This window comes from Sapajus apella, unplaced genomic scaffold, assembly GCF_009761245.1.
Source record: "Sapajus apella isolate SASKATOON/1434 unplaced genomic scaffold, GSC_monkey_1.0 scaffold25, whole genome shotgun sequence".
In the NCBI taxonomy this organism is placed as follows: domain Eukaryota; kingdom Metazoa; phylum Chordata; class Mammalia; order Primates; family Cebidae; genus Sapajus; species Sapajus apella.
In genome coordinates this window covers 12,288,129-12,313,863 of record NW_022436965.1, presented here as the reverse complement: position 1 = coordinate 12,313,863, position 25,735 = coordinate 12,288,129, and the positions used below count along the sequence as shown (strand labels likewise).

The following is a 25,735-nucleotide window of genomic DNA, read 5'->3' as shown; positions in this document are numbered from 1 at the left end:
GTAAAGCTAGGAGTGATAGTCCTGTTAATACCAGGATGTAAGTTAGACTCATGAGTACTTTCTTTCCTGAGGATCTCTTCAGAAGAGCCAACATAGATCCTCTAACGGCTCACAGGTGTGTGAAGGGCTGTCTCCTGGAACTTCAGACTGTGGAGTAGAGGGCCTATGATTTTCTTCAGGAGGCGTCCAAGGCTTCAGCTAAGTGTGATGAACCCACGAGTCAGTTCCTACCACCTTAACTGCCATTGGGGTAGACAGAATAACCAAAAATGGTCCTTCCCAAGATGGGCCTAAAGAGGGAGAGTCTGAGGGGAGAGACTTAACAAGCACCAAACTTTCCCTTTTTCCATAGGTTGTCCTTCAGGTAAGGTCCTAAGAGCCTGTTGGTACTTAGCCAAGGAGGATTAATCTTTTATTAGATCTGCTGTTTACTTATCTAATACAAGATCATTAGTAAGAAAGGGCCGTCCATAAACCATCTCATAGGAGCTGAGTCCTATTTTCTGAGGAGAGTTTTGAGCCCTTAAGAGTGCTATTGGTAGTAGAGAAGGCCACAGGAGGTGGATTTCCTGTGCCAGTTTTTTTATGTGTCTCTTAAGAATTTCATTCTTTTCCGCTTTCCGTGAGGACTGAGGCCTCCAAGCACAGTGGAGATGATACAGTATTCCTAACACTTTGGAAATTCCTTGGGTCACTGCAGCTTTGAAGACAGTGCTGTTATCGCTTTGAAGATAGCGAGGGAGTCCAAATCTAGGGGTTATTTCATTAATTAGGACTTTCATTACTTCTTGGGCTTTTTCTCTTCTACAGGGGGAAGTCTCAACCCACTTTGTGTAGGTATCTACACATGCTAACAGATGTTGATATCCCTGAGACTTAGGCATATGGGTAAAGTTTGGTTAGGCATATGACTGGTTTGCTGTTCCCCAGGAGGAGCTTTGCAATATGCCAAAGGATTATTTTTTAGGCATATTTCACATCCTTTGACTATTTGTTGGACAGCCTTGAAGAGACCTTTTTCTGTAAATATAGATTTGGCCATTTGATATGTATTCTCTATACCCATATGGCAGGTCTGATATAAGTTTTAAGTACTTTCCACCGGCTGGCAGCAGGTAGGAGTCCTCTTCCCTTCTCAATACCTAGCCATCCTGAAGGAAGATTATGTCCCTGGGAGATTGCCCACTCTACCTCCTCTGATGAGTGTTGAGGTCTAGTTCCCTGGAGAGGGTTTTCTCATACTAAAGTTCCTTCTATAAATTCTTGTCTAGCTGCCCGTTTTGCCTCTAGGTCAGCTCGGTGATTGCCCTCCGCTTCCTTCTCATCTCCTTTCTGGTGACCTCGGCAGTGTAAGACTCCTACCTCTTTGGGTTTTCGGACAGGTTGTAATAAGTCTAAAATTTCCTTATGATGTTTAATGGGAGTTCCTGCCGAGGTTAGGAATTCTCTTTCCTTCCATATGGCAGCATGGGCATGCAGAGCCAGGTAAGCATATTTGGACTCTGTGTATATGTTTATTCTCTTCCCTTTTCCTAATTTTAGAGCTCGAGTGAGGGGTATTAGTTCTGCCAGCTGGGCACTAGTTCCAGGAGGAAGGAAATTACTTTCAAGCACTGTTTGATCACTGACTACTGCATATCCTGCCTTTCAAACTCCATTTTCTATGAATGAACTTCCATCAGTGTATAGGTTGAGGTCAGAATTGGCTAGAGGAGTTTCTAAGAGATCCTCTCGAGCTGCATAGTTCTGGGCTATAACCTGCTGACAGTCATGTTCTTTGTTTTCCCCTTCCTCAGGAAGAAAAGTAGCTGGATTGAGGGCTGCACGTGTGCACAGCTGAAGTACAGGCCCTTCAAGCATTAAGGCCTGATGTTTGAGTAAGCGGTAGCCTGAGATCTTGCACTAGCCTCCATTGTCCATTAGGTTTTTGTACTCCTAAAATTGGAGCATTACAAGCGCTGTTATAGAACTTTACTAAATCCTGAGCTTTTAAGTTCCTTACAGTATCCTGTAGCCCCTTTTTGACTTCTGGTCTTAAGGGGTACTGTCTTTGGTAAGGAAAAGAGGTGGGATCCTTTAGCCTTATTTGAATTGGGCAGGCATTCTCTGCTTACCCAAATTGTTCCTCCATTGCCCAAACCTCGGGATTAATTCCTTCTTTAAATAATGGGCAGCAGAGAGGGATTTCCTCCCTGACAATGTTCATATAGCTAATGGTTCCTGCTCTGGCTAACAGGTCCCATCCCTAGTAAGGGAGTGGGACTTTCTGGCATGATGGGGAAGGTATGGGAAAAGAGTGTATCTCCCAAGTTACAGCTTAGGGGCTGGGAGAAATATCAGGAGACTGCTTGTCCTAGGACTCCTTGGACAGTTACAGACTTGGAGGACAACCATCCAAGACAGGAAAGCAAAACTGAGAAGGCTGTGCCAATGTCCAGGAGGAGATGGACCTCCTGGCCCTCTATGGTTAGCTTTACCTGGGGCTTGGTGAGGGTGATGCCTTGTGCTGGCGCTTGCTCTGGGCACCCTCAGTCTTGCTGTTGGGTCATCTGGTTAGCTACCTCTGGCCCTGGGAACCCTCTTCCCCTGGTGTGCCTTGCAGTGATCCCCTTTGCACAGTGGGCAAGGACGAGGAGGTGGTCCGTTCCTCTGAGGACAATTTCTCTTAAAGTGTCCTGGTAGGCCACAGTGGTAGCAAGCTCTGCCAGACTGGTGGCTAACCCAAGTCTTTCTCTCTTCTGAGTCCTTGGGGTCTGCTTGCCTGAAGGCCATGACTAGGGCTGCGGCTTTTCTCTGGTCCCTCCTGTTCCTTTTAGCCTGTTCTTCCTGGTCTCTATTATAGAACAGCAATGTTGCTAGATTTAGTAATGATTCTAGATTCTGTCTGGCCTTAGGGCCAGCTTCTTCTTTAAACTGGGTTAAATTGGTCCCAGTTTCCATGATACACTTTAAGGGTGATTTTACCTTGGGAAGGGTAGCACCCATCTGAAATCAAACACAGGGATGCCTGCATCCCTGGTTATTCCTTGCAACGGCTAGCCCTGGGGAATCCCCCAGTTATAGCACCTTGTAGTTTCCTTGTGCCCTAGATGCGTGATTATCTTCTGGGCCCCCCATGTGCTGGGTTTAATCATGCTCACTGATGTTGTGGGCATACCCTCACTGTCTAAATGTCCTTATTGGCCACCATAAGGACATGGGGACTGCCAGGATTAGTGGCCCTGTACCGGAGCATCCTTGAAGAACTAGGCCAGTGAGGCTTGGACAATGGGTGCCAGTATTCCCTAGCAAGAGTTCAATTAACATAGGCCTGACTATAAGCTGTCCTAGGAGGATAAACTTTTTGATAGGGGCCTCTAAGCACAACAGTCTTGAAGGTAATGGATGACTGCATGGCCAAGGCCAGACCAATGCCCTTGGGACCTGGGCCTCCTCCCTCACCCTACCTTCCATCATAGGAATATGCCCTAGGGTTGTGGGGCCTATAATTAACTATTTGAGCCTTGGACCAGGTCTGACTATGGTATTCTAGATGGAGAAGTTCTGCTGTACAGAGAGCCAATCCTAGGCAAGGCAAAATGTACATTATTAGATTCTGGCACCACTTAATTGGATTGGGAAATTGCAGGTGACAAAAAACAAAAACGTCTCATAGCCTCACATACCCACTGATAGACTCTGGCTCTGTTAGGACATAACCTAGCACTGCAGACTAAGGGAACTGGAGCAGGAGGACCTCATAGGCATAAGCCCAAGGGCACTGAACTGCCACCCCAAGAGCATCACGTGTAGGAAATATCTTAGAGGAAAGAGCCAGGAAGAAGTTTGCCTTACGGAAATCTGGCCCCAGGAGGTTGGGGTCTGAGGGGCTGGGTGTGGCTTGCACAGGCAGCAGCCATTCCCACTGCCTGGGCCAGCTGTTCTAGTGGTCCCGGCGCAGCTGCTCCTGCCACCTAGCCCAGCCACTGCTGCACCTCCCGCTTTCTGCAGGCAACATCTGCCCAACCTTGCCTCTGCCACTGCGGCAGGTCTTTACCTCCTTAACAAATTTAAAAGAAGCAAATAGGACAGATTAGCAAGCAAAAGGGGTCCAATGACACCACTTTGAAGTCCGAAGGACCTGCTGGCTGGCTCACCAAAGATGTAACCGGGGTAGGGCTATGTACTCAGCCCTCTCCCCGTTCCTATTCCGAGGTCCTTGGCATCTCTTACTCCAAGAATGGAGAAAAGGGCCCTGGAGGTGCGGTGAGCTTACCATTCGAATAAATACCATGGACCCAAAGAGTTTAGCAGAGAGCAATTTATTAGAGAGACAGAAAGAGAGCGAGCAAGAGCTCCCATGCTGCCCTGGGAGGGGACCCAAGGAAGGAATCCATGGGAGCAGCAGGATTTTAACATTGGAGTTATTCCTGCCCCATTCATGTCCTTGTCCAATGAGAGGAGTTATTTCAAGCTTCCACTGGAGTGATTGATCTTTGACTTCTGTACCAGATTGGCTACTTGGTCCCCAACAGAGCCCCCTCCTCCCAGAGCTTTCAGCTGGTATTTTGAACAAAGAAACCCACTTGGATTTCTCTACTTAGCCCGTGCATGGGAAAGTCAGACAAAGAATTTGACGTTTGAAACCCCTCTGATTCCCAGATGGAGGCAAAACCACACCCCTTGTGGACCCAGGAAGATAAATTTTTTTCCTTAACACAGTCCCTCAGTAGGTGCATCCCTTTCTGTTGAAGTCATCTTGGTATTTGACTCTAAAAATAGGACTACATGTGGTAAAAATGTAACCCATATTTTTGTCCAAATCATGTGAAAAAAATCAGTTTTGACATGGCTTTTAAGTATGGGCAAGAATATCCTGTATGTGTACAAAAGGATTCAGAGTTTCATTAAAGCTTTTTTGTGATAATTTTGAGATTTTGAAGTCAAAAGAAAACTTTGGAAGAACTGAAGATGCAGTTCTAACATAAAATAATTTAAGATGCTTAGACTACAAGGGGAGGGTTGACGGTGGGGGAGTAAAGGTTGGTGTGGAATGGAGATGCTACAGATGTAGCATGTAATGCTGTGCACAGTGCGGAGGAGATAGAAACAGAAAATAAAGGGAGAAAAGACAAAACAGTGAACTTGTAAGAATTAATAACATGTCTAACCGAGCCCTAATACCACTGTTGGTTCTTGAACCTTGAATTATTTTTGGGAAGAGTTGATAAACTCCCCAACATGTAGAGCAGTTAGTTTCGATAGCCTCAGATAGGACAGGAAGTTAAGCCAGAAGAAACAATGAAGATAATATTGAATACATGAAGGGATGTGAGAGAGACACATACAGCAACAGATTTGTTGTTAACTTACTTTCTTTTTTTTTTGAGTCTCACTGAGCTGCTGAGGCTGAAGTGCAGTGATGTGATCTCAGCTCACTGCAACCACCATCTCTCGGGTTCAGGCGATTCTCCCATCTCAGCCTCTCGAGTAGCTGGGATTACAGACAGCCGCTATCATGCCTGGCTAAGTTTTGTATTTTAATAGAGACGGGGTTTCACCATGTTGGCCAGGCTGGTCTTGAACTCCTGACCTCAAGTGATCCACCTGTCTTGGCCTCCCAGAGTACTAGGACTGCAGGCATGAGCCACCACACCCAACCTGTTGCTAACTTTCAACAGACTCCAGCTATAATTATGCATATTTGGTTATTTATAGTATAAGACACCTAGGAAATGATTTGGCTTTCCTTGAAGTCAAGCCAATGTCGGTAATATATCTATCATCCTGTGACAAAAGACAAAAATTTTGCAGAAAACAATGATAATGAAAAATACTCATATAAGAGATATAATGTGCTTTTTTATGATTTACAGCTCCCCTGCCCTCATGGATGTTGAATTTCTAATCTTTCCAATTTGAGATTTTCCTCTAGCATAATAAGTAGTAATAATGCATTTTAAGTAGTCTCTATAATATATTCCCAAGAAGAATTAGTTCTTCATGCCTGAAGAACTTTTAATATATCGAACTGTCATAAAAGCCTTATTTAATGGATCTAATGTGTACTTACACATTAAAATATGCACCCAGTTCCAACAGCCGAAATGAGTAAACATTTTATATTAAAAAAAAATTTTAAATGACAAAGATGTTAGTATCCACTTGGTATTTTATAAGGAAATGAGACAGTTGGGAATTGCTGAGACATTTTGCTTTAATATTGGGTACCTCCACCTTTAATTAGCATCATGATAATATATTTAGATCTTTCCTTAAGAAAATCGTTTTCTATGTTTTTAAGATCTTGCTGGCCTCTAGTGGTAATGTGCTGTTGTTTAAACATTTTCAATTCTTATGAGTGTAAAGCCATTTGGAAGGCCTAGTCTGTCAAAAACTTTACTCTCAGTGTTCTGGGTTAACAGTGTTCTCAAAGTGTACATGTAACATCACCTTTCTCCTAAAGACTAGGGAAGCTGTCTGAGTCACTCCGACTCTGTATTTTGAATGATACTAGTTAAGCTCTGAAGCAACCTCCCCTTATTATAGTGTATGTACAGTGGTAATTACTGTGCAAACTTTGCACTAACAATTCTTCCCAGAATGTTTCAGCCCTCTTCTCTGAAGATTCTAGGACTATTTTTTCCTTATTCTGTTTATAACAGTTTTTATTTTCTTAAGAGGAAGTTTTAAATTTACCACTGAGATTCATGTTTAGGCTCACCTCTTTATTTGATTTTGAAGAATTTTACATTTGAAGTACCGGTTTACTAAGCAAGATAATGATTTGTCGCTTTTGTTTTTCCCTTTTGTCATGCAGATGTGAAAGGGCCACCCACCCATCGTCTGTCTTGTGGTCAGTCACCCTACACAGAGACAACAACATGGGAGCGGAAGTATTGCATCCTCACAGACAGCCAGTTGGTATTGCTCAACAAGGAGAAGGAGGTGAGATGGATATTATTCAGGAAAGTTACTTTCCTCTTCTGAGTAAATTCCTGAGATTACCTAGTTTTTGTTGCCATTTTGATAAGTTATATTGTAAAAATAAAGGCTTGATGAATGATATATATAAGTCTAAAAGGCTGCTAATGTTGTAAAGATATGTTATTTTCATGAAGGAGTGGGTTTCCACAAGATAGGGCTGGATTTTCACTAAGAAACAGTGAAAGAGATGTTGAGTTAAACTGAGGAGTTTAGAATGGGAAGGGTTTGGATTGTATAGGCCTGGCCCTGAAAATGGTCTAGAAGGGGCCATAGGAAATTATATCATTCTATTTCATAGCAAAAACAAATGCCATTAATTGGATTAATTGAAAGAGGTTTAATGAAGGGACTATTTGCAGATGTGTGGGCAGCATAATGGACCTATCAGAGTGAGGAAGCACCCACAAGCTAGCAATCGCAGAAAGCAGTTATCACCCTAGGCTTCCAGAGCAAGAGAAGAAAGCAATGTTTCTAGAACCTAGAGAACTGTAGTTGCATGAGAGAGCTGCTTGACAGTTGCTGTGGTTATGCACAAAAGAACACAGCCTCTCCCAAACAAAAATGACCAGCAGGGAGGAAGTAAGACAGAATAAACACCCCACATTTTTTCTTCTGCCCTTCTGATTTCTTGGCAGTGTCACCTGTTGGCCAACTCTAACTCGAAGGGCAGAAAAACATTGCTTTTTGGTGTATTCTGTAGAGGTCAGCTTCCTAAAACATATAACAAGGCCAAGAAGGACAAAGATTAGAAAATATCTGGCAAGGTAGACAGAATGTAACCAGGACAGACATCCAGTTCTAGATGTACTTTCTATTCTTCTAAATTAAAAAACTCTTAAACTTACCACATGTTCTTACTATTTTATTCCTCGAACTGTTACAGTTTATAAATCCTTCCACGTCTAGCTCATTTATTTGCTTATTGGTGATTAATCAGATAATTGATATTCTCATTTGGTATGATAAAACTACTCCATAAAAGCATCACAGTTCCCAATTTCTATCATATAAGAAAAAAGTGAATATAATCTTTTTTTTTTTTTTTTTTTTTTTTTTTTGATATGGAATCTCACTCTGTCGCCCAGGCTGGAGTGCAATGGCATGATCTTGACTCACGTCAACTTCCGCCTTCCAGGTTCAAGCTATTCTCCTGCCTCAGCCACCTGAGTAGCTAGGATTACAGGCACATGGCATCATGCCCAGCTAATTTTTGTATTTTTAGTAGAGACGAGGTTTCACCATTGATCAGGCTGTTCTCAAACTCCTGACCTCATGATCTGCCTGCCTTGGCCTCCCAAAGTGCTAGGATTACAGGCATGAGCCACTGCGCCCGGCCAAGTAAATATAATCTTGACAAAGAAGAGGAATAATGAGAGGGAAGGAGAATATCTCATTCAATGAAGGAGAAAGATTAATTGCCAAAACTATGTAAATAACTAGAAAGATGTAGGTAGAATATTTCTTCAGTAAGTCACCTTCCAGAGGTGAGTTCAAAAGAAGCAAAGAACAGGAAGCACATTTCTTAATCCTCATCTGTGGACCCCTACCTCCCCTTTCTCTTCTCTTGCTCCTTCTTCCTTCCCTGTCCCTTCTCTTATCCATCAGCATTTTTTAATATGGTAAGGATAATACCAATAAAACAATGTCAGTTTCTTGTATTTTAATAGGCATTGCTTACTTTCAAGAGCCTTGTTAATATGCCTCTATGAAGAACTTGCTTATTCTTTTTCTCTAGCCATTGAAAATATCTTTTATATTTGTTATCATCTCCCTACCCATAACCCTTTTCCAGTATTTTAATATTCTTAAATTTAATTTTATTAAAATAACTGAATAAAGGTCAGACTTTTCTAGAACAAGTTGTATATGTTGCTATGTTCATATTAAGTAGATACATAATAAAAATTGGTAAAGTGAACATTAATATAGAACATTTCTATTTATTCAAACTATTCAAAATATTTATTTTAACCAACGTACTGTCAGCAGTCTTTTCTCAGAGCTATTAATCAGGAGTAATATAGGTCAGGCATGGTGGCTCATGCCTGTAATCACTTTGGGAGGCCGAGACGGGCGGATCACTAGGTCAGGAGATCAAGACCGTCCTGGCCAACATGGTGAAACCCTGTCTCTACTAAAATACAAAAAATTAGCTGGGCGTGGTGTGCAAGCCTGCAGTTTCAGCTACTCGCAGGCTGAGACAGGGGAATCGCTTGAATCCAGGAGGCGGAGGTTGCAGTGAGCCCAGATTGCACCACTGCACTCCAGCCTCGTGACAGAGCAAGACTCTGTCTCAAAACAAAACAAAACAAAAAGGAGTAATATAAACAGATCATTTGTCATCTTTTTGCCCTTACCTACATTTTATTCAGCTTACTACTGTAGCAGATGAAATAGCTTTAAGTATAGATAGCAGAAAGTTAAGAAGCATGCCTTTTCCAGAACCAAGGTACAGTTCCTCAGTTATAATCAATTGAGTAACCTGCACTTGGGCCACCTTTTGTCTCTTAATATAACTGTCCATGATAAATAATTTTCTAAAACACTACCTTTTGTTCTTTATCCTTTTTTATGCCAGTCATCTCGAGTAACCCTAAACACCTGGGGAACCCTCATTCCCTATGCTGCATGTACTCTCCCTATGGCTCTGTGTATTCTCTTTTCCGACACCGTCTTCCACTTGTCCTTCCCCCAGGACCTCTTGTAACCCTTTCACTATGTCCACTGCAATTCCAAGTTCATCATCAGCAAAACCAGCTGTTTCTTCTACCTCTTCTCTGTAGGGGTCCCTTAATTTCTTTTTTTTTTTTTTTTTGAGACAGAGTTTCACTCATGCTACCCAGGCTGGAGTGCAATGGCGCGATCTCGGCTCACCGCAACCTCCGCCTCCTGGGTTCAGGCAATTCTCCTGCCTCAGCCTCCTGAGTAGCTGGGATTACAGGCACGTACCACCATGCCCAGCTAATTTTTTGTATTTTTAGTAGAGACGGGGTTTCACAATGTTGGCCAGGCTGGCGTTGAATGTGATCCACCCACCTCTGCTTTCCAAAGTGCTAGGATTGCAGGCGTGAGCCACCACACCTGGCCCGTAGTCATCTTTTAACCTTCCTCATCACTTTTTGTTGATTCTATCCCCTGGGTCATTATCTCTAAGAATACTCCAGTTTTAATTTTTTATGATTCTAATATCCATAGAGATACTTCTCTTTTGTAACACACTGGCTCTCAATTCCTTGAACGCCTTCTTTAAGGATCCTACCTTATTGCTACAACTTCTTCGTATTCACAATTGTGTGCATATTACTGTTTGACTAATACCTTCTATCTTTCTAGCCATTTCTTATTTCAATGATCCCTCAACCTTCTGGGACCTATTACCCATGGATCCTGTCACTTTTTCTGCCTTTTATAAATCCTCTCTCCTCTTCATCCAGTCTGAGTTCCATAGTCATTCTCATCACTCATTTGCTTACTATTTCCTTGCCCTTCTTTTGCTTCATCATACATACTTGGCAAAGTGATAGCTCAAGTGAATCTTCCTCTTTATCTCATCCTTGCGGCTTAATGTATCTAGAGAAAATTACACACACCATGCTGACTGGTGTTAAACGGTTGGCTAGAAACCTCATGTGAGCCCATAATGCTGCTTGGCAATCACAAAACATTTTCCTGCTTCAGTTACTGTCCCACTCTCTTGGACTAGTGCTTCACATTCTGTATGTGGTAAAGTACCAGTTTTCCCTCCACGCACCTTGTCATGGTCAATAAAATACAATAAAGTGGATTGTTAAGAAAAAAAATGAAAATTAAAAAAAAAAAAAAACATAAAAATACAATCCCACTTCTGGGTATCTACCCAGAGGAAAAGAAGTCATTATATAAAAAGGATACTTGCACACACGTTTATAGCAGCACATGCGCCCTTGCAAAAATATGGAACCAGCCCAAATACCCATCAATCAAGAGGTGGATAAAGAAAATATAGTGTATGTATATACTGTGGAATACTACTCAGCCATAAAAAGAAATGAAATAATGGCATTTGAAGCAAACTGGATAAAACTGGAGACCATTATTCTAAGTGAAGTAACTTAGAAATGGAGTATGTTCTCACTCAAAAGTGGAAGCTGAGCTGAGGATGCAAAGGAATAAGAATGATACAACGGACTTTGGGGACTCATGGGAAAGGGTGGGAGGGAGGTAAGGGATAAAAGACTACACATTGGGCACAGTGTACACTGCTCAGGTGATGGGTGCATCAGAATCTCAGAAATCACCACTAAAAAACTTACCTATGTAACCAGGAACCACCTGTTCCCTCAAAAACCTATTGAAATAAATAATAATTAAAAATTTTAAAAATATATTAAGACCACATTTTTATTGGGCTTAACAGACATTAAATCACAATTCAGCAAGTATGTTCAGCATAATCATAACATAGGAAAAGAAGGAATAGAATGACAAAAATTATATATATTTGTGGAAAGTAGGCTGTACAAACCCACTGATCACACCAAGTGTGCTACTTCTCAGTTTCTATACTATTTACTTTATTGTGGACTAGTCACAATTTACAGAACAAGACAGGAGCTTGAACTACACTTTGAGTCGCACAGTCTAGAATGATTTATAAGGTGATCTTTTTCATACTTTCTCCTATCTCCTCATACTGCCAATCTCTTCTTTATTATCACCAATTAGAGCTGATTGCTTTGCTTATTACTTCACTGAGAAAATTGAAAAATTCACAAGAGAACTTCACTCCATTACTGTATCTGCGTAACAGCAACTGTTGCCTTCTACCCTGACATTTCTTTTTCTTTTTCTTTTTTTTTTTTTTTTTTTTTTTTTTTTTTTTTTTTTTTTTTGAGATGGAGTTTTGCTCTTGTCGCCCAGGCAATGGTGCCATCTCAGCTCACTGCAGCCTCCACCTCCTGGGTTCAAGGAACTCTCCTGCCTCAGCCTCGTGGGTAACTGGGATTACAGGCACCTGACACCAAGCCCAGCTAATTTTTTTGTATTTTTAGTAGAGATGGGGTTTCACCATGTTGGCCAGGCTGGTCTCAAACTCCTGACCTCAGGTGATCCGCCTGCCTCCCAAAGTGCTGGATGGATTACGGGCATGAGCCACCGTGTCTGGACGATTTTACTTTTTTAACTGTGGTTGAACTGTCCAGTATGGTCAGCCTTTCTGCATGTGTTCATTCCATTATTTCTAGCCTGTTCAAGGATATATCACTAGCAATTCTCCCCTACCTTTTTTTAAAAACATTTTAGTTTTTTGCTCTTTGTCATATCATTCCCATCAGCATGCTATTTTTTCTCTCTCTCTTTTTTTTTAAACAGAATTTTGCTGTCGCCCAGCCTGGAGTGCAATGGTGTGATCTCAGCTCACTGCAACCTCCACCTCCTGGGTTCAAGCAATTCTTTTGCCCCAGCCTCCCGAGTAGCTGGGGTTACAGACATGTGCCACCACATCCAGCTAATTTTTGTATTTTTAGTAGAGATGGGCTTTCACCATGTTGGCCAGGCTGGTCTCAAACTCCTGACCTCAGGTGATCCACCCACCTCAGCCTCCCAAATGTTGGGATTACAGTTATGAGACACCGCACCTGGCTCTTTTTCTAATCTGAAAAAAAATAAATACTGTATTAACCTCACTAGTATCTCCAGATACCACCTCTTTCTCTTCTCTCCTTTATAGCAAAAATTCTCAAAACATATATGCTCAATGTCTTTAATTCCTATTCTCTCTTACATCTATTCCAGTCGGACTCTTGCCCACATCACTGCCAGAATTGTGTTTGCTCAGTAGTGACCTTCACATTGCTAAATTCAGTAGTCAGCTCTCAGTTCTCATCTCTTTTTTTTTCTTTTATCTTTTTTTTTTTTTTTTTTGAGTCAGAGTCTTGCTCTATCACCCAGACTAGAGTGCAGTGTCACGATCTTGGCTCACTGTAACCACCACCTCTCTGATTCAAGCAATTCTCTGCCTCAGCCTTCTGCTGGCATTACAGGCACCTGCCACCACACCTGGCTAATTTTAGTATTTTTAGTAGAGACCATATTGGCCAGGCTGGTCTTGAACTCCTGACCTTGTGATCCACCCACCTCGGCCTCCCAAAGTGCTGGGATTACAGGCATGAGCCACTGTACCAGGCCATCTTTCTTCTCTAGACACATATATCCATCTGTGCATTACACATCTCTATTTGGCTATGTAAGTCATTTCCAGCATGCCCTACACTTCAGCCCTAATCTTTACTTCATAACTTACCAGAGGTTAGCCTGTCTCCATTAATAGCAACTCCGTCCTTCCAAATTTCAAAGGCCCAAAACTCCCCAACTTGCTACTTTCCAGACACACCGGCCTTGTCGCTATTTCATGAGAACAATCAAGCGTGTTCCACCCTAAGGCCTTAGTCTTGGCTTTTTCTTCTGCATGGAATATTCTTCCCTCTTATACTTCATGGCTCACTTTCTCACCTCCTTTATCTCTTTGCTTATATACCACATAGTTAGTAAGGCCAACACTGACTAACCTATTTTAAATTGCTACTTCTCCCCACATCACTATCCAAAACTTCTGATCTAATTACCAAGCTCTAATATTTTTTTCTGTAGCATTTGCCAGCTGCTAAAATGCTGTATAATTTATTTATTATGCTTACTGTCTCTCCTTCTGGAACATAAGCTTTGGAGCAAAGATTTTGTCTGTTTTGTTCTAGGATGTATCCACCAGTGCTTAGAACAGTTCCAGAAACATAGGAAACTGTCAATAAATATTTGTTGAATGAGTGTTGCGAGAGCCAAATTATAAACTTTTATTTCTGAATGTCCATTTCCTTAATATAAGTTGAAGAGAAGAGATCTTTTATCTTTTCTTTCCATGATATATCTACCCAGCACATGCAACTTAATTCTTTATTTTTCTAAAACTAATAAAAAGAGGAGAAAAATAATTGATGAGGTGCTTTTCTACAGTTGAATACATGATTCCATCTCTAATTACTGAGCACCTATCATTATGTTTAGTATTGTGGTCACAAATATGCAGTTTTGTTGAGACACACTGAGGTAAAATAAAGTTAAAACCATTTGGAATTAGATAGAGGTGGTAATTGCACAACATTGTGAACATACTAAATGCCACTGAATTATTCACTTTAAAACAGTACATTTTATGTAATACAAAGTTTGCCTCAATAACTTTATTTTTTAGTTGTAATATAACCATAAGAAAAAGATTAACTGAGGTATGGCCTAGGATGGATTACAGTATGGAGTGGAAAATGCCAAAAAAGTGTTTTACAGAGAAATTTATGCTTGGGCATAAATATATCCATATATATATAAGTATACAAAGTCAAGAAACATATGTCTTTAGTAAATTGCAAAATATTGAGAGTTAACATAGTTTGCAAGAGGAAAAGTGATAGCTAACAAGAACTAGGTAATGAAGAACCTTAAAGGCCATGATGAGGAATTTGGATTTTATTCTGGAAATGATCTGGACCAGGGAAAGGGTATTTAGCAAGGTAATGACATCATCGGATTTGCTTCTTAGAGAAGTAACTGTTGATTACATGGAAAATGGATGAAAGGGATTAGAAGCAAATAGATGAGTCAGAAGATTATTGCAGTAGACCAGCTGAGGAATAATGAAGGGATAAATTTACAAAACAGTTTACAAAAGCAGTTTAATGCCCTCAGGTGTTTATGTTCTGCCATTATAAAATTGGGAAAATTAAATTAAATATCTAGAAAAAAAATGTGAAGCCATTGATATACTTGCTACTTGAATAAGTTTAACTTTCTATTAATTTTATGACCTGAAAAGATTATAAATACATTTCTTGTGTAAGGACCAGAAGATGCTGTCACCCTTCTACTTTTCACCCACACTTAAGAATTATAAAGAATGTGGCGCTGGTGTAGTGGCTGACTCCTGTAATCCCAACACTTTGGGAGTCTGAGGCAGGTGGATCACGAGGTCAGGAGTTCAAGACCAGCCTGGCCAACATGGTGAAACCCCATCTCTACTAAAAATACAAAAATTCGCTGGGCATGGTGGCAGGCGACTGTAATCCCAGCTACTCAGGAGGCTGAGGCAGAAGAATGGTTTGAACCTGGGAGGCAGAGGTTTTAGTGAGCCAAGATCCTACCTTTGCACTCCAGCCTGGGCAACAGGGTGAGACTCCATCTCAAAAAAAAAAAAAAAAGACTGTAACTCTTATCCTCAGAATTTGGCAATGAATAGCTTAGAATTTCTTGAAATGAGTTAAGGAATTTCCTGCTAAAATTCTCTAAAAAGGTGGTTTAGAGAACCACCATTAATCAAGTCATCATGAGTGTGTTTATTGCTGTATTAAAAAGATGAATTAAAAGGATTCTCTAAGGATTTAAACTGAATCCTTAGCCAGGCACTGCTAGAATGTGGGAGGATTATATTAGTCTAGTATCACTCATATATGAAGTCAGTGTGTGGGATCTTTTAATGCTTTCTCTTAACTCTGCATGTTTCTTGTCAGAACTAGGGAAAAGTCTGTTGGAGGAGTATATATGGGAAGAGTGTCAAACATACCAATTACCAATCTGAGAATGTTGTAGAAGGGTAGATTGGGTCAGAATGCTGAAAGGGAAGCTTGCTGGGAGTGTCACCTTGAGAAATGACTTACTGGTTTAGTAAACTGCTTCATGCAAATTGTGTCAAATAGACATTGCTTATGTGCTATGAAATATATATTTCCTTGCCTGGGTGACAGGAAAGGCCCCAGCTGGCTTGATACCAATCCAGTTCAAAGAGGGCACAGGAGGCCATTTGACTTCCATTTTGCTTGCAAGAGATGAGACCAAGTAAACGTGAGATTAAGGAATCGAGGAAAATAGTAGAGAAGACAAACATGAACCCCTCTGAGGTACAGCCCCATTATAAAAATACAAAAGAAAGCTGAATTTTTGTTTATTTCTTTTGGCAATAACAGTCTATTAGGCAGGGTGCATTTGACTCCATTTTTCTTAATGCAGATTCTACTTTCTTTTTTTTTTTTTTTTTTTTTTTTGAGACGGAGTTTCGCTCTTGTTACTCAGGCTGGAGTGCAATGGCGCGATCTCGGCTCACCGCAACCTCCGCCTCCTGGGTTCAGGCAATTCTCCTGCCTCAGCCTCCTGAGTAGCTGGGATTACAGGCACATGCCACCATGCCAAGCTAATTTTTTGTATCTTTAGTAGAGATGGGGTTTCACCATGTTGACCAGGATGGCCTCGATCTCTTGACCTCGTGATCCACCCGCCTCGGCCTCCCAAAGTGCTGGGATTACAGGCTCGAGCCACCGCGCTCGGCCCTCTACTTTCTATATTTGGAATGTTTAAGGCTGGATGCTAGTGTTTAGGCAGCAATGCATTTACAATGACACTTTTAAAATATTTTAAACATTTTTCTTTTGAAAGGCAGTGTTTAAATATTTAAACATTTTTCTTTTGAAAGACTGTTTACACTCTTTGATGAAAATATGAAAATATTAGTCTTCGTGCAAATAGCTAAAAATTAACTTTTATTTATTCTGGGGTAAGCTACCTGTGGCATATTTCATTCAGAACCACTTTTAAGTTATTCAATAGATATATAATATGCCCTTATATGTTATTCAGTATGCTAGAAGTTACAAATAACAAGATAGATCTTTCCTCTCTCTCGCCCACAACAAGTTTAGTGGTAAAAATAAAACAATTTTAAAGTGACATTTGATAACACAAGTAAACTGGATAGAATAAGGTAAACTGGATAGAAAAAGAGAAAGAAATCCATTTATTATAAGGAACCTTGGCCTAAGTATGTCATTAAGATGCCACTGGCAATGGGAATTACCAAAGGAAAGCTTAATAAAAGAAGCAATTTGATCAAAGTTAGGTGTTATAAATATTAATCTTTAGGATGAATTGGAAGAACAAGACACAGAGACAGAACAATTAGGAGACTGCCATCCCTCAGATCTAAAAGTCTGAGTGGCTTCTCAGTGCTCCCCATGCATGGCCTGGTATTCCAGCCCTCTCAACATGTTCATAATATGTTTTGGTGTTTTATCCCTTTTCTCACGCTTAAGAGGCTCTAGCTAAATTGGCCTACTCCCTGTTCCAAAACAAAACAAAAAGTCTTATACTTACCATCTTCTTGGCTGATGTTATGCCTTTTCCTTTGCCTAAAATGGCCCCCATCTGTGCCTATCATTCATTCATTTATGAACTATTTTAAGGTTTGGGGATTTACTGGTAAAGTACAAGCTGTTAACTTACATGGAATTAGTTGCATAAATGAATAATTACAATTTAACACAATAAGTATAATGACAGAGAAAGATGTGTTACTGGAGGAACTAAATGGAAGTGTACATTAACCTTCCCTTAGGGGACTGGTAGAGGAGGAAGATTCCTGGAAAAGACAATGCCTAAGCTAAGCCTCAGGATGAATAAGCATTTACCTTGCAGATGTAGAACGGAAAAGAAAATGAGGGAAAACATTTTGGGATGAGAGAACAAACTAAGCCATGGCACTGAACTACAAAATAGGGAATGTGTTAAAGAACTGCAAGCAATTTCTAGAGTGGCTAGGTATTTCTAGAGTGAAGTCTAAAACTGAACACAAAGACAAAGACAGTGGCCAGATTGTGGAAGATCTGGTATACTATATTAGGGAGCTTTTACTTTATATGATAGTAGGTTTTAAACCCTTTTTAAAGCAGAAGGATACTTTGTTTGTAGAAAAGCTCATGCAGAAGCCCTGCACAACAGATACACTGAGAATTATGTTCAGGTTGAAGCAGAGATAACTTCCCCCATCCACACATACTTCCATACACAAACACACCACCACTCCTTTGAAAACCACTGCTAGAGGCAAAGAACTGCTGAAGGGCTTTAAACCTCAGAATGACATGACCATATTTGCATTTTGGAACTATTTTGATAACTTTGTAAAGGATAGTTTTAAGGGGCAGAATGTCCCAGGGAGATGCCAGTGAAGAAACTGTTGCAGGAGTTTGGTTAAGAGATAAATAGAGGCTTTTGGCACCAGTTATGACAGAATGGTACAACACTGGCCCTCCCACTGTAAGCAACAAAAAAATAGGATACCATCCCCCCATCAAATAGATATAGAGAGAAATCGCGTAAATGCAACTATTTTCGGCGATTGGACAATAGGCAGCCACTGCGGTGGTCACCATTGCCCAGGTGTCTGCTGCATACTATTTCCCGACTGTGGTGCTGTAATCTGGAGGCCAGGCCAGGCAGAGTTCAGTGGACTCACTGAGCCGATGAGTAACAGAACAGAATTTTGCATCTGAAAGGACTAGAATCTGCTGGTTAGGATACCACAGAGTCTTTGGCCAAGAGCTGGAATGCACATATCCAGGGAAAGACTACATAAGTTTTCCAGAGAGAAACTGAAGTATTGAAAACAGAATAGAGATACTAGTGGTCATGCTGAGCAATGACAGAGATGTGACCCTGACAGTGAGAAACCTGTTTAAAACCTGACCACTCCAGGAATACAGCTGAGAAATCAAAAGATCACACCTCAAAAATGTGGAAATTGAGGTTCACTAAGGCCAAATGATTTATTTATACCTTCACACGTAGTACCGGTGGCCAAGGACTAATAAGTGAATAATTAGAATTGAAGATACAGAGTATAGATCAGTGGTTCTCTACTTTGCATGTCTAGAATGTCTAGGAGTGGTCTAAGCGTTGATATATATTTTTTCTCCTAAGAAAAAAGATACATGTGCAGAATGTGCAGATTGTTACATAGGTATACATGTGCCATGATGGTTTGCTGCGCCTATTATCCATCCTCTAAATTCCCTCCCCTCACCCCCTACCCGGCAACAGGCCCTGGTGTTTATTGTTCCCCTCCCTGTGTCCATGTGTTCTCATTGTTCACCTCCCACTTTAGGAGTGAGAACAGCATTGGTATTTTTTAAAGCTCCCATAGGTGATTATAAGTTGCAGCCAAGGTTGAGAATATCTTTCATACATGACACTTCTAGATGCTTACCCATAATAAGGAAAGAGAGAAAACAAGACCTTAAGCCACCTTAGTGAGCATCAGAATCAATTGGAGGCTTGTTAAAACACAGATTGCCGAGCTCTACCCTGAGTTTCTGATGCAGTAGGTGGGGGTGGAGGCGGGACTGAGGATGTGGTTTTCTAACAAGTTCCTGGGTTATGCTGTTGCTGCTGGTACCTAGACCATGTGTTTTGAGAAACAGTGCCTTAAGGAGATAAGAAAGTTGAGGAATGTTTTTTTTTTCTTTAAGGTACTGAAAAATCCTCTTAAGCATATAGTAGTCCTAAGAATCTTTTTAGCATTCTTTAGGAAAAGAAATAGGAAGAGCTTTCTAATGCTAGTTAGCATAATCTTGATTTCCTGTATTTGACTTTCTAATCTGTATAAGTTCAGATTGAAATAAAAATTTCCATATGATTCTAAACAATATGAAAGGTAATTTTACAGAAAATGAAACTGTGTGTGTGTGTGTATGTATAAATAAAATATGTGCCACATTGCTTTTCTATTTTCATGGATGGTTTGGAATTAACAGAGAGGACAAGGAGCCAGAGATCTAGTTTGGCTTTGTTATTAATACATCTTAGATACCTGAGATGTCATTTACTCCTTTTCTTTTTTTTTTTGAGACAGAGTTTCGCTCTTGTTACCCAGGCTGGAGTGCAATGGCGCGATCTCGGCTCACCGCAACTTCTGCCTCCTGGGTTCAGGCAATTCTCCTGCCTCAGCCTCCTGAGTAGCTAGGATTACAGGCACGTGCCACCATGCCCAGCTAATTTTTTATAGTTTTAGTAGAGACGGTGTTTCACCATGTTGACCAGGATGGTCTCGATCTGTTGACCTCGTGATCCACCCGCCTCGGCCTCCCAAAGTGCTAGGATTACAGGCATTTACTCCTTTTCTACTTTTTTTGTCTAAAATGGAATGAAATTGAAGTGCTTGGTTTTGTTTGTTTGTTTGTTTTTGAGAGACAGGGTCTCTGTCACCCAGGCTGGAGTACAGTGATGTGTTCATAGCTCACGGCAGCCTTGGATTCCTGTGCTTAAGTGATCCTTCTGCTTCAGCCTTCCAAGTAGCTGGGACTACTGGTACACGCCACTACAGCTGGCTAATTTTTGTTTTTAATTTTTTTAGAGATGGGCATCTTACTATATCGCACAGGGTCTTGAAATTCTGGCCTCGAGATTCTCCCACCTCGGCCTCCCAAAGTGCTGAGATTACAGATGGGAGCCCCACCGTACCTTGGGTTTTTTTTTTTTTGGAGACAGTTTCACTTTTCTTGCCCATGCTGGAGTGTAATGGTGCAATCTCAGCACTCACTGCAACCTCCACCTCCCGGGTTCAAGTGATTCTTCTGCTTCAGCCTCCCAAGTAGCTAGGATTACAGGCATGTATCACCACGCCCAGCTAATGTTTTGTATTTAGTAGAGGCGGGGTTTTACCATGTTGCTCAGGCAGGTCTCTAACTCCTGACCTAAGGTGATCCACCACCCATCTTGGCCTCCCAAAGTGCTGGGATTACAGGCGTGAGCCACTACACTTGGACAATTTTTTTTTAATTGAGGTAAAAGAAGAAGAGAAGAAGCCTCATTATAAGGCTACAAGGCCAAGGAAGAAGGAAGGAAAAAAAGAAAATTTACTCTCATGTTATAGAACTTGGAAGATACATAATTTTTATGAGCAATTCAGTATAAACAAGTAAATATGAACTAGTAAACTAAATTAGGACAATCAGAATGGAGAAAATTGCTTGGGTGTAACTGATTCTCTTAGCTATATGCTAAGATTTGTGCATTTCAGCTTGGGTCATTTGAAAGTACTTGAAATAGGCTCTATCCAATTTTAAAGGAGTAGATCAATATCTTTTTAATATTTTAGCTAAGAAGCAATCTGTAGTGTGGCTCACAGCTTGTAATCCCAGCAGTTTGGGAGGCCGAGGTGGGTGGATCACCTGAGGTAAAGAGTTTGAGACCAGCCTGGCCAACATTGTGAAACCCCGTCTCTACTAAAAATAGAAAAAAATTAGTTGGGCATGGTGGCATGTGCCTGTAATCCCAGCTACTTGGGAGGCTGTAGCAGGAGAATCACTTGAACTTGGGAAACAGAGGTTGGAGTGAGCCAAGATCACACCATTGCACTCCAGCCTGAGTAACAAGAGCGAGGCTCCATTTCAAAAAAGAAGAAAAAAAGAAAGTAAAATATTCTTAAGAAAATGCAGTTTAGAATAAAAGTTACATCATGTTCCCTGTATCCTGGATGAGGAGTAAAATGGCCTAACCTTTAAAAGTGATACTTTGAATACAACCTTTGATCCTATTTTAAGCTTAAATATTGGGAATTACAGAGTCTACCTTAAAACTTGGAGAAAATTGAGTGAATTTTAGGCCCAAATAAGAAGTTTGCTATATTGTATTTATTCTCTCCTTTGATACTGCAGAGATAAAATATGTCCTCATAGAGGCCATTCTTACTTTTTCCTGGATATGACCTTTATAAATTTGCATAGAAAAAATATTTCCTCCTAAAACACCATAAAAAACTCCTGCTTTTTTTCTGCATGGTTTAGACCTTTATTATTTAAGATAATAGGCATTTTTAGAAGTATTATCAAATAGTTTATTTATTTAGATTCAACTATTTCTTCAAAGAACTAGACTATTTTTTCCAAATTTACTCTCATTCTTCCTACTTTTAAGGCAGATACAGGATATGTTTTGCCTTTTTTAATAGGAGATAGTCATTTAAACCTATCGGTGATACGCTTTTAATTATTTAGGTAGAGATAATAAAATTTCCATCCTGAAAGGGACAGATGACTTAGATTACTGTTTGTGAAGTTTTATATTACAGAGTACTTTTGGAAGAGTTCATGTCTTTATTGATGCTATTGTTTGGCCTTGGCTTAATTTTGTAATTTACATTTCTAAATTCTGCCCTTCTTGTTTCTCAGTGTGCAAAGAGTAACCATAGTTATGGTAATGAGGAAATGAGAGAATTGCAGGTTCTATAAGGAGTATGAAAATTTTAAGTGCTTATGGAGGCATTAGGAAATTGCTCCTCAGATTCTCAGTAACAGAGAGAGAGTTTTCCTTGCCATCATCTCCTTGACCTGAGTCATAGGAGTTGGATTACCGAAGCAAAGCAGAAGGCATGTACACTTAAGCCTATATCTGTCCCAGTTTTGCTGGATCAATTGATGTGATACGTGTCCATTATAATCATTTGGAGAAATAAATCATTCATTTCCCATCTCTTAAAAGGAGATAATAGCCAGGCGCGGTGGTACATTCCTGTAGTCCCAGCTACTCAGGAAGCTGAGGTGGGAGGTTTGCTTGAGCCCAGGAGTTCTAGGCTGTAGTGCGTTATGCTAATTGATTGTCTGCACTAAGTTCAGCATCAATATGGTAACCTCCTAGGAGTGGGTGTCTAACAGGTTGCCTAAGTAGGGGTGAACTGGCCCAGGTTAGAAACAGAGAAGGTCAAAACTCCTATGCTGATCAGTAGTGAGATTGCACCTGTGAATAGCCACTGCACTGTAGCCTGGGCAACATATCGAGACCCTGTCTCTAAAAAAAGATTTTAAAAAAAGGAGATAATAATAATGCCTCCCTCATAATGTCACACATATAAATTCATTAGACTTGCACATATAAGAACTCAGTATTTTATTACTGAAATTTATTGAAAGCAGTATTGGAGCCATAATAAATTAGGAATTATGATTAATTACTTTCTCAAACTATTTAAGATGTTACAATTTTTTTTTAATCTTTTTTTTTTTTTGAGTTGGAGTTTTGCTCTTATTACCCAGGCTGGAGTGCAGTGGTGTGATCTCAGCTCACCACAACCTCCACCTCCCAGGTTCAAGCCATTCTTCTGCCTCAGCCTCCCGAGTAGTTGGGATTACAGGCACCCACCATCATGCCTGGCCAATTTTTGTATTTTTAGTAGAAATGGAGTTTCGCCATGTTGGCCAGACTGATCTCGAATTCCTGACTTCCTGATCTGCCTGCCTCAGCTTCCTGAAGTGCTGGGATTACAGGCATGAGCCACCACGCCCTGCTCTAGGATGTCACACAGAACTTAATTCTGATAAAAGTTACTAGTAAAATCTCATTACTGAATACTTAGCATTACTAGGAAAAAAAACAAAGCCAAACCACAACTTTGAGCCATCCCATTACTCTACAATGATAACCTGCTTTGTAAGTTTTAAAGTGGTTATTGGCATTAGATTTTTTTTTTCACTATTCATAGTTCTCATTCCACATATGCACATAACCAGTTGATATGTTTCTGAAATTATGTCAGAAAAAATGCTTTTTAGGATTATAAAAACAGTCTGACATTTGGAAGAAAATGGTATCTGTACAAGTTTCCACTGAAAATGTGATTTATTAACTATGTCTATGTCCTCAGTTCTAAAATTGAAGAAAATTTGATTGGTTTTAATACCTTTATTTAATAAAATCTTTTAAGAGAATTTTGAAGCTTAATCTTTCTGGTCAACTTTTATTTCCATTTATTTTATTTAACACTGAACAAAATTGGAGCTTGTGAACCAGTTTCTGATATAGAAGAACCTTTTATTTGTGTGAGTGTTTTGTTTCCAGGAGCAAGTACACACCTGGTCATGATTTGTACATACTTTGTGTCATTTGCATACTCACCTTTCCTGATGTTTCAGTTTTCTTTTTAAAGGAAAGCTTCCTGTAAAGGAGTTGGTAATACCTTACCATTGTATATACTTTATATTTCTCCTGCCTTACTCTTTGTTACACACTTCTTTCTTCATTGACTAAAACCATTATTCAGTCAGAAGGTAGTTATGGTCAGTTCACTATTAAATTTCATCTTTTTCTTTTGGTTAACTAGATACCTGTGGAAGGGGGACAGGAGCAGCAGACAGATTCCACCAAAGGGCGATGCCTGAGGAGAACTGTCAGTGTCCCTTCCGAGGGTCAGTTTCCCGAGTACCCACCAGAGGGCTCCACTAAACTGGGTAAGCTACTATGAAAAGGAAATAAATTCCTAGCTTTTATCCTGTAATTTATGGACTTGTTACTGAGTAAAACAAAACATCCTGCATTTCCTGTTAAATAAATGCATTGAAATCAATGGCACATTGAGAGTTAGGGGCCATTAGAGAGTTCTGTTCTTTATAACTGATTGACAGCAAAGTTGTTTTAAAGAGATAGACTTCAGATGAGTACTAATAAGGTTGCCGTTTAGTCCTAGGCAGATGGGATAATGTGTTGCTTCTGGTTTTATTGCTTATCTGTAGATTTTGAGAGAGTATTTGGTGATCATGTTGAAGCACTGAGGTTCATAAGAGATCCAGTATGTGTTGGAACTTAGTGTTAAGGAGTTTAGATATATCTTCTTCAGGTGACTACTGGTGTTGTCTTGTACAGTGTAATATCAAATCAGGCTAATTTAGCTAAGTTAATTTTGCATGTCTCACAAAAGTAATATGCTGGACTATGGTTGGAGTAGGTGACAGAAGGGAGAAACCCTACTTCCATTTTTCCAGTAAGGTTACTAAAGAAACCTTACTTCCATTGTTATATACTCAAAGAGTTAATGTCAGTATCAAAGCAGCTAGCTCTTTCTCCATTCCCTACCAAATGTATTCTGTTAAATGTTTTCATTTTTAATAATTGATATTTAAATAATCAGACTGGTATGGTAATTTTAAAAGAACATAATTAAGATTAAATAGAATAATGAAGGAATTTGAAAAGTAGGATTTTTTTTGGTGCTTTACATTGTTGTGTTATTATTTGCTTAGTGACCCATAGACTTTTGACATTTGGTAAGTAGATGGAATCATTTATTTCTCTATGGTGATCAATATGGATAATTCTGTAATTTTGGTTATATTTTCTAAAATCAGGGTTTGGTTAGGGGTTTTGGAAGAGGTTGCCTTTTTCTTCATTTCTAAGTGGAACCCCAAACTTTTGGTCAGAATTTGAATCTGTTATTTTTCTTTTTATTCTGAAATAGTTGTTGCTTTCCTAGAAACTAGTTGAGTTAGCAAGTACTTCTTTCCAAGGAGTCACCTTGGAGAAGTCAGTTTTTCTCTCATCTTATTTCCACTGTACTTCTTTAACATGTTTTGTTGAAACCAGCTTAGGTGTGGGCCTAAATTCTACTAAAAACCTGTCTGGGTGTAACCATTTTATAGACTGTTTATATTTTACATCCAACTTCTTTGTGAGTTAAACTAGCTTAGAGTCACCTTCTTTCAATTCCTTTGCTTTAATTATTTGCAATGACGTGTTGACTATTGTCTTACTTTTTTTTTCTGAAACTGAGTCTTGCTCTGTTGACCAGGCTGGAGTGCAGTGGCGTGACCTCGATTCACTATAGCTTCCGCCTCCTGAGTTCAAGCAATTCTCCTGCCTCAGCCTCCCAAGTAGCTGGGACAACAGACATGCACCACCATGCCTGGCTAATTTTTGTATGTTTAGTAGAGACTAGGTTTCACCAAATTGTCCAGGCAGGTCTCGAACTTCTGGCCTCATGATCTACCTGCCTCAGCCTCCCAAAGTGCTGGGATTACAAGCGCGAGCCACTGCATTGGACCTGACTGTTGTACAACTATAGTCTCAAGAATTATTACAATGTTATGGAAGAGAGAACTATATAGGAAATTGTTAAATATCTACAGTGTTCAAGGTACTGGGCCCAAAGGCA

General features: G+C 40.1%; 1 protein-coding gene and 1 long non-coding RNA gene across 5 annotated transcripts in view; one reads left to right on the top strand and one right to left on the bottom strand.

Annotated features, from left to right (window-relative positions):
* The window catches only part of RASAL2 (RAS protein activator like 2), a 371,400-nt gene that overhangs the window by 172,704 nt on the left and 172,961 nt on the right, over positions 1–25,735 (top strand). For all 4 annotated transcript variants that reach the window (XM_032291299.1, XM_032291298.1, XM_032291297.1 and 1 more), the window contains exons 2-3: positions 6,800–6,927; positions 23,912–24,038. In XM_032291299.1, coding sequence (XP_032147190.1) covers positions 6,800–6,927; positions 23,912–24,038 — 255 coding nt within the window. The remainder of the gene's footprint in view (positions 1–6,799; positions 6,928–23,911; positions 24,039–25,735) is intronic.
* LOC116560100 lies at positions 1,695–25,112 on the bottom strand. The gene is made up of 3 exons (XR_004272786.1): positions 24,995–25,112; positions 17,410–17,414; positions 1,695–1,706 (listed from the first exon to the last, which is right to left on the bottom strand). It is a non-coding gene; the product is annotated as an uncharacterized LOC116560100 (long non-coding RNA).